Source organism: Erythrolamprus reginae, chromosome 4 (genome assembly GCF_031021105.1).
Source record: "Erythrolamprus reginae isolate rEryReg1 chromosome 4, rEryReg1.hap1, whole genome shotgun sequence".
In the NCBI taxonomy this organism is placed as follows: domain Eukaryota; kingdom Metazoa; phylum Chordata; class Lepidosauria; order Squamata; family Dipsadidae; genus Erythrolamprus; species Erythrolamprus reginae.
The window spans coordinates 126,463,477-126,477,143 of NC_091953.1; the positions used below are offsets into that span (position 1 = coordinate 126,463,477).

Below are 13,667 nucleotides of genomic sequence, written 5' to 3' on the forward strand. Positions count from 1 at the left end.
CGGAGGTATTCTGGTCCGATGCCATGTGATATTGTATTTTATACCATTTTATTGTATTTATTGTTCTTACCTATTTTATATTGGTGGTATTTTTTGTTAGCGCTGTAAGCTGTTGTGGTTAGCTCTGGCCCAGCTCCTGCCCCAAGGACTGTGGATGTGGGGGAGACATCCACATGCTGCAGGCCTGTTTTGCCCCCGGTGGAATCTGATGATGAAGGCTCCTCTGACCAAGAAGACATGAGTGACAGGGAGGAGGAGAGTGTGGCAGACAGCTCAGAAGGAGATCAATTATCTAGCTCCTCCTTGGATTCAGAACAAGAGTTAATGATACAGCCACGCATGCGTAGAGCGATGCATAGGCAACAACAACTGAGAGATTATTATCAAAGAAAATGAGGCCACCTGTGGTTGGGTGGGGGCTGTGGTAATTAGTGAGGCTGCTATAAATAGCAGCCTGTGGGTTTGGCCATTGTGGAGGATTATCTGATCGTTGTGTTTCGTGACTGCTTTACTGACTTTGACCTTTTGTGTGCTGATTTTTCCCCACTTTGAAACTAAACCAGAGCAAAGTGTGTTTCACTTTGTGAAAGAAGAAGGACTGTGAATTGCCTCACAGCTGCAAGCTAAGTATCACAGAACTGATAAGGGACTTGTACCAATTACCAGTTTGTTTGGAGACGAGTGCTCTCTGCTATACCAAAAGAGGGCTTGGTTTAAGTGAATTTTCATTATAAAGAACATTGTTTTGAATTTTCAAACGTGTGTGTGTCTGAAATTTGTACCTGTGAATTTTTGGGAGGATTCTACCAGAGAGCCCGACAGAACATAAGCTGCCCAGAGTCCTTAGAATTGGGTAGCAGATAAATGCCACAAATAAATAAATAAATAAATAAATAAATAAATAAATAAATGAATGAATGAATGAATGAATGAATGAATGAATGAATGAATGAATGAATAAGTAAATATGTGCTGAGCATTGAGAGCCACAGCAGCTTCAAGTCCTGCCAGGGAAAAGGGAAATTACATACCTCTAACAAGTGTTTTAGCTGAGACTTGTACTCGTTCAGTTCTTCGCAGGCTGCCTCCTTCTTGGCCTGCAGTTCGCTGATCTCATTTTTTAAAGGATGCACCACTTCGTAGAATCTAATCTGGAAGCGCAAGAAGCAATTGCAGGGCATTATCTTTCGAAGTAAGTGGAACACGCAATGAATATTTTATACCTTTTCTTTTCTCCCAATTAAACTGCACGTCAGGGGCTGAGCCGTCAGGCAGGAATTTGAAATTTTATAATTCTCTGCAAAGCACTTAAAAATAAAGGCAGACCAGTTCCAAGAAGGGGAAACCATTGTTCAGTTAGTAAAGAAAATGGTTAAGACAATCTGGCTTCCTCACTGACTGAGTCAGAAGATTGCAAAAGGGAATCGCAGGATTCCCAGGAATGCTGCGACCATCATAAAAATATGAGCCGGTTGCCAAGCATCTATGGCTATGGGGATGCTGCAGCTGTCGTTAAGTGTGAAAAAATGGTTATAAGTCACTTTGGATGGTTCACTGAGTTTGTAAGCTGAGGACTATCTATAATTGGCTACTGCATTTGCCCACCTCCAACACCACTTGTCGGACGATGGGCAGCATCTGTGAAGTCAACTATTGATAGAAATTTGTTGTGGTTGGTTCTGGCCCAGCTCCTGCCCCAAGGAATGTGGAGGTGGATGTGGGGGAAACATCCACATACCACAGCCCTGTTTTGCTCCCGATAGAATCTCCTGAAGGCTCCTCTGACGAAGGAAGCATGAGTAGCAGGGAAGGGAGGAGTTTGCCAGACAGCCCAGGAGGAGATAAATCATCCTTATCATCCCTGGATTCTGAACAAGAACTTATAATGGACCCACGCATGCGTAGAGTGATGCATAGGAGAGAATAACTGAAGGATTATTACAGGAGATAAATAAGGCCACCTGTGGTTGTTTGGGGCTGCTGTAATTAGTGCTACAGGTAAAAAAGAACAGTGTGCTGGTTTAGCCTTGTGGAAGTTTATCTGATTCATAGTTCGTCAAGATCGTGGTTTTGCTGTTTCCCCGTTCAAGACTGTGTGTGGACTTTCTGAACTTTGGAATTTGGACTCAATTTCCCAGTTGCTGGGTGAGAAATTGGATTGCATTTAACCTGTGCCATGTGTGTACCAGAAAATCCCTTTGACATTTAAAAAGGGAGGTTTTTTCTGTTGATAAAGACTTTTGGTTTTCCTTCTATCGTGTGGTGTGTGTCTTTCTGGACTAATTACCCTGTAATTACAATATCCTTCCATCAGGAGTACTGGGGGGGCAATGGAGATTTTGTAGTATCCTTCCCCTAGAGTGGGGAGAGGATGGAGATTTTGCAGTATCCTTTCCCTGCCACGCCCACCAGTAAAAAAAATGGTATTTCACCACTGGCCCATACCCAAACCAGATATTTTTAAAATGCAAATTTCCCTCTTACAGATTATTCCAGAATTTACCAGCAATTACAAAGCCTATTCCATTCCATTCCATTCACTCCATTCCACTATAACTCTACTCTACTCTACTCTACGCCACACCATACCATGCAATCCCATTCTGCATTCTATTCTATTTTATTCTATTCTATTCCAATCCAGTCCATTTCTATTTGCTTGTGCTATTTACTTACAGAAACGTATTCAGGAATAGAAAGTTCATCTTCTGAAAGAGATTTGAGCTTGGCGTAATATTCTTCGTTCAATTCAAGGTCACGCAGGCTACGACGTATATCTCCAGAGCGCTCTCGTAACTGATGGTTGTTCTTTTCTAGTTGCCTTTGGCGCAATAGGATGGTTTCCATTTCCTGTTTCATAAGTTCTTGATGTTTCCTAGGAAAAGAGTTGGTTGTTACTTACCTAAAGGGACTTATCCTACTTCTGAGTTGAATAAAAATCTACTCCATTCACAGAACAATTCTTTTAATGATGGTTAAATAAGACACAATGTATAAGCCTGAATTTATGCTGTTTTACCAAGATAATGAGAAACATATATAGCCTTCGCTTTTAACTATAAGAAAGCCCGATTCAAAAATTCAGTGCTTTTATTTTTAACAGTTGATTGAATGAGAACGTGAGTTTCAGACCAACAAGGCTTACTAAAATTTCTACATGTGCAATATAATCTTATGAATTTTTATTCACAAGACCTAGGTGTCATCAGTGTCGTCACGTGACTTTTCCCCCCTTTGCTAAACTGGGCATGGCCAGCTCATGGCCACGGGTTTGACAGCTCTGGCCTAGGAACAAAGCCTATTTCTTAGTTTATCAGGACTTGAATACAGTTCTTAAACCCTCTTTGAAACCACTGCCAAAATAGTAACATCACGCGACATTTTCATGAAACATGCTTTTTCAACACACTTAAAGAAAGCTAAGAAGGGATGAATGGTTATTGCCCACAAACTGAAAACCAGAAATTAGAAGTTAACACTGGTTTCCAAGCTAGTTGGTTGGGCTGAATCAAGCCACAGCTTTCTGGCCTGGGGCTATGTTTGGTCCAAATATCTCAGAGACCGCCTTCTGCCGCACGAATCCCAGCGACCAGTTAGGTCCCACAGAGTGGGCCTTCTCCGGGTCCCGTCAACTAAACAATGTTGTTTGGCGGGGCCCAGGGGAAGAGCCTTCTCTGTGGTGGCCCTGCCCCCCTGGAACCAACTCCCCCCAGAGATTAGAATAGCCCCCACCCTCCTTGCCTTTCGTAAGCTCCTCAAAACCCACCTCTGCCGTCAGGCACGGGGGAATTAAGATAATCTTTCCCCCTAGGCTTCTACAATTGATGCATGGTATGTTTGTATGTATGATTGGTTTTATAACAAGGGTTTTTAACTGTTGTAGTATTGGATTTTTTTTACATTCTGTTTTTTGTCACTGTTAGCCGCCCCAAGTCTACGGAGAGGGGCTGCATACAAATCCAATCAATCAATCAATCAATCAATCAATCAATCAATAAATAAGAAAACAGAAGGGGCCAAAATTCTTTAGAATAGCAGGAAGAAAGGAGCAAGCAAATCAGTTTTCACTGAACATGTTTTTCATTCAAAAATCCGGAATGCGATTATGGAATATCAAATTGGAGCAATCCAGTTTGATTGAATGCCTGCTTCTAAATTTGATACCTTCTCTTTCATACCTAGCATCTTCTTGCTGTAACGCCAGCTGGTTATCTAGTCGTAAAGACAGTAGTTGTTTCTCATGGACTGCATCATTAAGTTTCTCTTCTAGTTCTTCAATCTAAAGCAATACATTTGAGAAGGAAAAGAAACCACGATTAAAGTCAGTCCAATTTAGGTTTGTACAAGGAAGCTGAGAGAAGATACAGTTGTTGTAATTCTTAGCATAAGCACAACAATTCTTAACGTGACAATTCTTAACATTAAAGCAGTTCGCTTAACGTTCAAATCATCATTAAAAAAGGCAGAGCAAAGAATGTTCTTCCTGATCAATTCAAGAAGGCCAGACTGCCCAAGAAGCTGTTGATACAGTTTTAGGGAGGAATTATTGAGGTTATCATGTGTACTTTTATAACAACCAAACAGCAACCAAACAGCTACAGACTCCAAAGGAGAGTTAAAATTACAGAAAGATCAACTGCAACCAACCTGACTTTCATACAAGACTTGTATATTGCCTCCCCTTCTCTCCCTCCCCTCTTCCCCTTCTTCCCTCCCTCCTTCTCTCTCCCTTCCCTCTTTCTCCCCCTTCTTTCGTCCCTCCCTCTCTCCCTCTCTCTCCCCTTGGTCTTAGGCTCGAATTCTGACTGATATGGAACCAGATAAATTATATCCTAATCCAAAGTTTAAAAGGGTTTTAAAAACACACCTTGGCCAACTGGGGCCGTTGAGCGTTGACATTCTGCTTTGGCTGATAGTATGTTTGTGACTGGGATGAGCTTGGATGAATGGGCTTAAATGTTTGGGATTTTAAGATTTGGGTTTTATGGCTGGGGTTTATAATTTTATAGCTTGTATTTAGCATTGATTTTAATCTTGTAAGCCGCCCTGAGTCCCTTGGAGAAGGGCAGCCTAGAAATTTGAATAAATAAATAAATAAAGTAGCAGTTACAGAGATTATGTTGAGAAACAACTTTTCCTAGAGCTATTACTGATAACAAGCACTATCAACACTAGCAAGTTCAGTCCTAAAACACCTGAACATGACATTTTTTTAAAAAAAAGCCATTCTCTTACCTTTGTCAAGTACTCTACTTTTAGGTTATCTAACATCAAGTTCTTCTGAGAAAGCTCGATTTTCAGTAACTGTACATTATGCAGGAGTTCTTTCCTCTCTAGAAGTTGTCTGGTAATTTTGACAGTTCCTTCCCGATCTTCTGACGAGGAGACATCATCGGTGTGTAAGGTCGTTTCTAAACTAATATCTTCTGATTCCAAAGAGCTGGATACATTGACTTTCTTGGGATCCCTAGAGCTTTTCCTTGACATCTTCTATCAGGATGTAAAAAAAATGTCCTCTAAAAAATTGTAACAAGTAAGCAAAAAGAAGGTAAATTAAAAAGAGTAAATAAAACATTGGTAAATACTTTCAATTCACTGTGTAATAAGTAGAACAGGGCACATATAAAGTTCTGTCTAAAACAATCTATATCTAAGGCTCCCAAGTTGGCATTTTTGGGGGCAGCTACACACCTATGCCCACATTCATTGGCACCCTAGTTTCCTTTCTCTATTTGATGCATTTTTAATAAAAAAGGAACAAACTGGCTTCTTGCAGATAGAATGCCAACTGTTTCAACCAACTCTTTTTTTCCACCCGAGCTCCAACTAACTCCAAACTTTTCTCAGTACATAGCAGTAACATTCACCATCTACGGAGTCTACGGAGAGGGGCGCCATACAAATTTAATAAATGAAATGAATGAAAGGAAATCTAGAATCATTTATTGTGATGGGCAGCTGTAGAAATAATAAAGATGGGCAGCTGCAGCCCAATATGGATTATAAATGTGAGTCAGCTGTCAAAGCATCCCAATGTAAATCATGTGAATGTGAGGGGTGCTGCAAACAGGTATAAAACCAGTGGTTCTCAACCTTTCTAATGCCATGACCCCTTAATACAGCTCCTCATGTTGTGGTGATCCCCAATCATAAGTCTAGTGGCAATTTTTCCATTAGAGCTTTAAGCTGATTGGCAGGAAGGTCCGAGAGTCATCCCCACTGTAAATGCCTGATTGGTCAGATTGTAAAAATATGTTCCAAGGTGCCAGAATAGAAACTTTGGTTTCTAACACCATGGGAAATTTGTCTTTTCCCATGGCTTTAGGTGACCCCTGTGAAACGGTCATTCGACCTCCAAAGGGGTCCCAACCACCAGTTTGAGAATCAAGCAAACTATTGTGAGTCATACACTATACCTGTATTCTATTCTTACCTTGAGGCTGTCTCCAACTATATTGATACAAGTACAGCACAAGGGCTACTACAAGAATTATAAAACTGCAAGGGTCCTTGGACAATAACCACACCTGCAAATATTCACTGCAGTGTGAATCAAAGCCTCGGTGGTGCAGTGGTTAGAGTGTGGTACTGCAAGCTAATTCTGCTGATCACCGGCTGCCAGCAGTTTGGCAGATCGAATCTCAGTAGGCTCAAGGTTGACTCAGCCTTCCATCTTTCCAAGGTAAAATGAAGACCCAGATTGTCGGGGGAGCAAGTCTGACTCTCTGTAAACCGCTTAGACAGAGTGCAAAGCACTGTGAAGCGGTATATAAGTCTAAATGAGCCGAGGCGGCGCAGCAAGTAGAGTGCAGTACTGCAGGCCACTAAAGCCAACTGTAGATCTGCAGATCAGCGGTTCAAATCTCATCATCAGCTCAAGGTTGACTTAGCCTTCCATCCTTCTGAGGTGGGTAAAACGAAGACCTGGATTTTGGGGGCAATATTTATTTTATTTATTTATTTAATTGGATGTGTATCCTGCCCCTCTCCGAGGACTCTGTTGGCTGGCTCTGTTTTTTAAAAAAGTGCTATTGCTAACATGTTGTAAGCCGCCCTGAGTCTAAGGAGGAGGACAGCATAAGAAAATTGAATAAATAAATAAAAATAAAATAAATGCTATTGCTATTGTGCTTTCCAACGGTTACTAAGCGAACCACTGTAAGTTGAGGACAAGCAGTATAGATCACAGTTCATCAACAGGTTACTGTTATAATAGCAAAGCAAAACCATTATTAGAGCCACACAAACTATAGTTAAGTCTCAGGTTTGTGAACCCCTTCCCTGCGGGTCCGTCCCCCCCCCCTTTTGGCAAGGCTCAAACACAATGGGGAGATCCACAGGGTCAAACCTAGGTCAGATTTAGGCGATCGGTCAATGCCACCATACGCCCAAAGGCAGGGATGAGCTCAAAGGATCTCCATTGAGTAACTTCGGATTTAACGGACTGATGGAGTCCGTTAAATGCGGATCTCTGGACATATGGATTGGGGAGACTGCAAACGGCGGCGGGATGGGTGGATTTCACTTTCTTGTCCAGCAGAGCTTACCTATTCGATTTCTCAGCCGGGTACATCGGACGCTGGCTTTCTAACCGTCCCGATCCACGAAAGGCGCCTTACGGAACTTCCCTTCACTCGCCCCGGCAGAGGATGGCCAAGACTCCCGCTCGGCCGGAGGACAACCGGCAGACAGACTGCGCAGGCGCGAGAGCCAGCGCCGTCTCCCCTCCCTCCGCGTCGCGGCCATGGCAACGCAACGCTCGCGGGCTCGCTGGCGCGCGTGAGGCCGGCCGGGCCGTCGAGGCGGCTGGCTAGAGCGGCGGAAGCGGAAGCGGCGCTCTGCATTCCGGCTGGTTGCTCCCGGTTCGAACGGCGGCCGTTCCCGGCGGCGGCGGCAACGATACGGACGGCGGGGCGATGTTGACCTCGCGCACCTTCCTGAAGCGCACGCGCGGCGGCTCCGTCCTCAAGGTGGTCCGCGAGCACTACCTGCGCGACGACGTTGCTTGCGGGGTGCCTGGGTGCCCGCTCTGTGGCGGGGAGGCCACTCAGCGCGGCCTCGAGGCCACCCCGGGCTCCCCCGCCAGCCTGCTCGTCCCGCGGCCCCACTACCTGCTCTTGGACACCAACGTGGTGCTGCACCAGGTGCGCCTATAGTGGGGAGGGGGGCTCCCACGGAGGGCTTCTCCTCGTGGCCTCCTTTCCCATGTTGACTTCTCTCTCCTTCCTCCTCTTCCTTTCTTCTCCTCTCTCCTCCTCCTCCTTTTCCTCCTCCCTCCTCCTCCTCTTCCTTCTTTTTCCTGCTCTCGCTCTTCCTCCTCCTTTTCCTCGTCTTCCTGCTCATCCTTTCTCCTCCTCCTTCCTCCTCCTGCTCTTCCTTTCTTTTCCTATTCTCGCTTTTCATCCTCCTTTTCCTCCTCTTTCTGCTCATCTTTTCTCCTCCTCTTCCTTCCTCATCCCTTCTTTTCCTTACTCCTCCTCTTCCATTTCCTCCTCTCTTTCTCCTTCCTTTCCTCCTCTTCCTGCTCATCCTTCCTTCCACCTTCTGCTCTTCCTTCCTTTTCCTACTCTCGCTCTTCCTCCTCCTTTTCCTACTCTGTCTGCTCATCTTTTTTCCTCCTCTTCCTTCTTCCTCCCTTCTTTTCCTTCCTCCTCCTCTTCCATTTCCTCCTCTCTTCGTCCTCCTCTTCCCTCCTTTCTCCTCCTCTCTTCCTCCTCCTTTTCCTCCCTGCTCATCCCCTCTCCTCCTTTTCCTCCTTCCTCCTCTTTCTTCCTTCTCTTCCTCCTCCTCCCTCTTCCTCCTCTTCTTTCCTTTTCCTCTTATCTTCCTCCTCTCCTTTTCCTTCCTCCATCCTTCTCTTCCCTCCTCCTCTTCATTCCTCCTCCTCCTTCTTTACCCTGTCCACCTCCCCTTTCATCTTCCTTCCACCTCCTCCTTCACAGATTGACGTTCTGGAAGATTCAGCCATCGGGAATGCCATCGTCCCGCAGACAGTCCTGCAGGAGGTGCGGAAGCGCAGCGCAGCTGTCTACGGGCGCATCAAGGACAACATTGCTGCTCCCGAGAAGCACTTCTACGCCTTCGCCAACGAGCACCACAAGTGGGTTTCGCCAGCTTGATGCGACCAAACTTTACCTCAGACAGTGCAACATGGTTTCTCAACCTCTGAGCCTTTAACAGGGATTGACGCCAATTTCCACAATCCTCTATCTGGGATGGCTGGGGGATTTTGGAAGTTGGTGCCCACTCTCTTAAAAGGCCCAGAGGTTGAGAAACTTTGGTTTACATGGAATCCTTTCTTGGGTCCTAAACTTCTCATTTGCTCAAAACCATTTGCTAGAAAGTGTTCTGCCGGTGTGTCCCAACCGCCTGTAATTACAGGGTAATTAGTCTAAACAGGCACACACCACACGATAGAAGGAAAACCAAAAGTCTTTATCAACAGAAAAACAGAAAAAACTCCCTTTTTAAATGTCAAAGGGATTTTCTGGTACACACAAGGCACAGGTTAAATGCAGTCCAATTTCTCACCCAGTAACTGGAAAATTGAGTCCAATTCCAAAGTCCAGAAATTCCACACACAGTCTTGAACAGGGAAACAGCAAACCACGATCTTGACGAAACTATGAATCAGATAAACTTCCACGAGGCTAAACCAGCACGCTGCTCTTTTTATCTGTAGCACTAATTACAGCAGCCTCACCCAACCACAGGTGGCCTCACTTATCTCCTGTAATAACCCTTCAGTTGTTCTCTCCTATGCATCACTACACATGTGTGGGTCCGTCATACGTTCTTGTTCAGAATCCAGGGATGATAAGGATGATTGATCTCCTGGGCTGTCTGCCAGACTCCCCTCTTCCCTGTTACTCACATTTCCTTCGTCAGAGAAGACTTCGTCGGCAGATTCTACCGGGAGCAAAACAGGTCTGTGGCATGTGGGTGTTTCCCCCACATCCACCTCCACATTCCTTAGCGCAGGAGCTGGGCCAGAGCCAACCACAACAGAAAGGAGTTGCTCAGTCATGGTGTGAAGGCAGAGATATGGATTCTGACCAGATCTCCCACTGACACCTTTCTTATGGGTGCCATGACTCTATAATAAGAACATAAGAAGAGCCATGCTGAATCAGGCCAAAGCCCATCAAGTCCAGCATTCTGTGTCACACAGTGGCCCACCAATTGTCCATGGGGATCTTGAGCAGAAAGAGAAGGCAAAACCCTCCCTTTCCCTTGACCCCTAACAAATGCTACCCAGGGGAATCCTGCCGGCCTCAACCAACATAGAGGCAGCACTTAGACATCCGTTTCAATAACCACTGATACACAGTGAAGGGCTACAATTTTTTTTACTACCACACTGTGGGCGTGGCTTATGCAGGATGCCCTGCATTTTCTTTTAACATCATTCAGTGCAAATTGGGTGCTCTGGAGTGGAGCTCCATTTTTGCTAGCCCACTGCGTTCCCCCTCTTCCGGGCAGCAGCCCACCTCTGCCGATGCACCTTTCTTATGGCTGCCATGCCTCTGAATAATGCTTTTCATTTTATTCCATATCTATGAATTTACCATATTTGCACGATGGAAAGCTATCTTGATGTCCCATTGGGAATTATCTTTCTTTTCATTCTAGTCTTTTTATTTTTGTGAAATGAAATAACATAAAATTGCCAGTCTAATGCTCGACTTCTGCAATTGCTTGATTTGCGTTGCTTGGCACAGATGTTTTGGCAAGGTCATCAACGCTTCCTATCTTTTTGTTCTTGTTGTTGCTAGCATAGAGATCTGTAGTTCATGAAGTCTGCTATTCACTACAATGTTTTCGATTAGAACCCAGCAGTTGTTTTTTCTTCTCCAGGTCCAAACATTTGACTCCTGATTTGGAGTTAATAACTCATATGATTATTTCAACCATTCAGACAATGCTAGATTATCATCAGAGCTGTGAAAATGCCTCTTGTGGCATTAAAGCCTTTAGAACTGGTGCATTAAATGTTACATTAAATTGTCATTTGATTTCTGTTTCACCTTTAGATTTCTTCTCTCACAATTTATTAGCGTTTTAAAAGCCACCTTAACAAGTTCAGTAGCCTTGGTCAGTGAGGCAGATGAAGAGGAGGAGGCATTGACTTTACATATCTATCTATCTATCTATCTATCTATCTATCTATCTATCTATCTATCTATCTATCTATCTATCTATCTATCTATCTATTATCTATCTATCTATTATCTATCCATCTATTATCTGTCTGTCTGTCTGTCTATCTATCTGTCTGTGTGTGTGTATTTTATATGTATATAAAGTTTTAGAAATAAAAACTATCTTGATATATATGTGTGTGTGTGTGTGTGTTTTCGTAGATTTTCACAGGTATAGATATGTAGGTCTTGTTGTATTCAGGTCTTTTCCCGTGTAAGAGTAATAGAATCTTGGTGACGTTTCGACGAGGTCCCACTCGTCATCTTCAGGCTGGTGCTTTCGGCTTCATGCTAGATCTTTGTTCGCAATAGCACGAAGTCGAAAGCACCAGCCTGAAGATAATGAGTGGGACCTCGTTGAAACGTCACCAAGATTCTATAAATCTTACACGGGAAAAGACCTGAATATGCCAATACTGTACACACATACATACATACATGCATGCATACATATATCAAGGTACAGTTTTCATTTCTACAATGTCCCTCTGGGTTTCTGTTTCCAGAGAAACCTACATAGAACAAGAACGAGGAGAAAATGCAAACGACCGGAACGACCGAGCCATTCGGGTGGCAGCCAAGTGGTATCAGGAACACTTGAAAAAATCGCAAGAGGAAGGAACCATCCTGGTTGTCATGCTCACAAATGACCGCAAAAATAAAGAGAAAGCTGTAGAAGAAGGAATAACCACATTTACCTGTAAGTCCCACCTTTTGATCTTTCCTAGCTATGAATTGTTTCCTAAAAGCTTCCAAAGGGCCAAGCTGCATTTAGCAAGACCTGCCTTCATCTATTTCCTTCTCAGGGATGGCCGAGCAATTCTTCCTCTGGGACTTAAAATGCTACCAAGAATTTTGGGAACTAACCTTTATGGAAGGTTGCTCTCCAGAGGTGGGTTTCATCAGGTTCTGAGCAGTCCTAGAAAACTGATAGTGGCAATTTTGAATAGTTCGGAGAACTGGTAAATACCTCTGACTTACCCCATCCCCAGCTATTCTATGCCTCCCGAATCCCAAGCTGATCAAAAATGGGGATTTTGCAGTATCTTTCTCCTGGAGTGGGGAGGGAATGGGGATTTTGCCATATCCTTCCCCTGGAGTGTGGAGGGAATGGGGATTTTGCAGTATCCTTCCCCTGGAGTGTGGAGGGAATGGAGATTTTGCAGTATCCTTCCCCTGGAGTGGGGAGGGAATGGGGATTTTGCAGTATCTTTCTCCTGGAGTGGGGAGGGAATGGGGATTTTGCAGTATCTTTCTCCTGGAGTGTGGAGGGAATGGGGATTTTGCAGTATCCTTCCCCTGGAGTGGGGAGGGAATGGGGATTTTGCAGTATCCTTCCCCTGGAGTGGGGAGGGAATGGGGATTTTGCAGTATCCTTCCCCTGGAGTGTAGAGGGAATGGGGATTTTGCAGTATCCTTTTCCTGGAGTGTGGAGGGAATGGAGATTTTGCAGTATCCTTCCCCTGGAGTGGGGAGGGAATGGGGATTTTGCAGTATCTTTCTCCTGGAGTGTGGAGGGAATGGGGATTTTGCAGTATCCTTTTCCTGGAGTGGGGAGGGAATGGGGATTTTGCAGTATCTTTCTCCTGGAGTGTAGAGGGAATGGGGATTTTGCAGTATCCTTTTCCTGGAGTGGGGAGGGAATGGGGATTTTGCAGTATCTTTCTCCTGGAGTGTAGAGGGAATGGGGATTTTGCAGTATCCTTTTCCTGGAGTGGGGAGGGAATGGGGATTTTGCAGTATCTTTCTCCTGGAGTGTGGAGGGAATGGGGATTTTGCAGTATCTTTCTCCTGGAGTGGGGAGGGAATGGGGATTTTGCAGTATCTTTCTCCTGGAGTGTAGAGGGAATGGGGATTTTGCAGTATCCTTTTCCTGGAGTGGGGAGGGAATGGGGATTTTGCAGTATCCTTTTCCTGGAGTGGGGAGGGAATGGGGATTTTGCAGTATCCTTCCCCTGGAGTGGGGAGGGAATGGGGATTTTGCAGTATCCTTCCCCTGGAGTGGGGAGGGAATGGGGATTTTGCAGTATCCTTCCCCTGGAGTGTGGAGGGAATGGAGATTTTGCAGTATCCTTCCCCTGGAGTGGGGAGGGAATGGGGATTTTGCAGTATCCTTTTCCTGGAGTGGGGTGGGAATGGGGATTTTGCAGTATCCTTTTCCTGGAGTGGGGAGGGAATGGGGATTTTGCAGTATCCTTTTCCTGGAGTGTGGAGGGAATGGGGATTTTGCAGTATCCTTTTCCTGGAGTGGGGAGGGAATGGGGATTTTGCAGTATCCTTCCCCTGGAGTGGGGAGGGAATGGGGATTTTGCAGTATCCTTTTCCTGGAGTGGGGAGGGAATGGGGATTTTGCAGTATCCTTCCCCTGGAGTGTGGAGGGAATGGGGATTTTGCAGTATCCTTTTCCTGGAGTGGGGTGGGAATGGGGATTTTGCAGTATCCTTCCCCTGGAGTGTGGAGGGAATG

At 44.9% G+C, this 13,667-nt stretch overlaps 2 protein-coding genes across 2 annotated transcripts in view; one reads left to right on the plus strand and one right to left on the minus strand.

The window, feature by feature from the left end:
* The window catches only part of PIBF1 (progesterone immunomodulatory binding factor 1), a 152,403-nt gene extending 144,695 nt beyond the window's left edge, over positions 1-7,708 (minus strand). The window contains exons 1-5 of the mRNA XM_070751362.1: positions 7,548-7,708; positions 5,236-5,516; positions 4,179-4,279; positions 2,677-2,875; positions 1,032-1,151 (exon numbers count right to left, since the gene is read on the minus strand). Of these exons, the coding sequence (XP_070607463.1) occupies positions 1,032-1,151; positions 2,677-2,875; positions 4,179-4,279; positions 5,236-5,487 (672 nt within the window). The 5' untranslated portion in view covers positions 5,488-5,516; positions 7,548-7,708. The remainder of the gene's footprint in view (positions 1-1,031; positions 1,152-2,676; positions 2,876-4,178; positions 4,280-5,235; positions 5,517-7,547) is intronic.
* A 64-nt stretch (positions 7,709-7,772) lies between these two features.
* Positions 7,773-13,667, plus strand: part of DIS3 (DIS3 homolog, exosome endoribonuclease and 3'-5' exoribonuclease) — a 37,199-nt gene continuing 31,304 nt past the window's right edge. Inside the window, exons 1-3 of the mRNA XM_070751361.1 lie at positions 7,773-8,144; positions 8,943-9,100; positions 11,708-11,901. Coding sequence (XP_070607462.1) covers positions 7,917-8,144; positions 8,943-9,100; positions 11,708-11,901 — 580 coding nt within the window. The 5' untranslated portion in view covers positions 7,773-7,916. The remainder of the gene's footprint in view (positions 8,145-8,942; positions 9,101-11,707; positions 11,902-13,667) is intronic.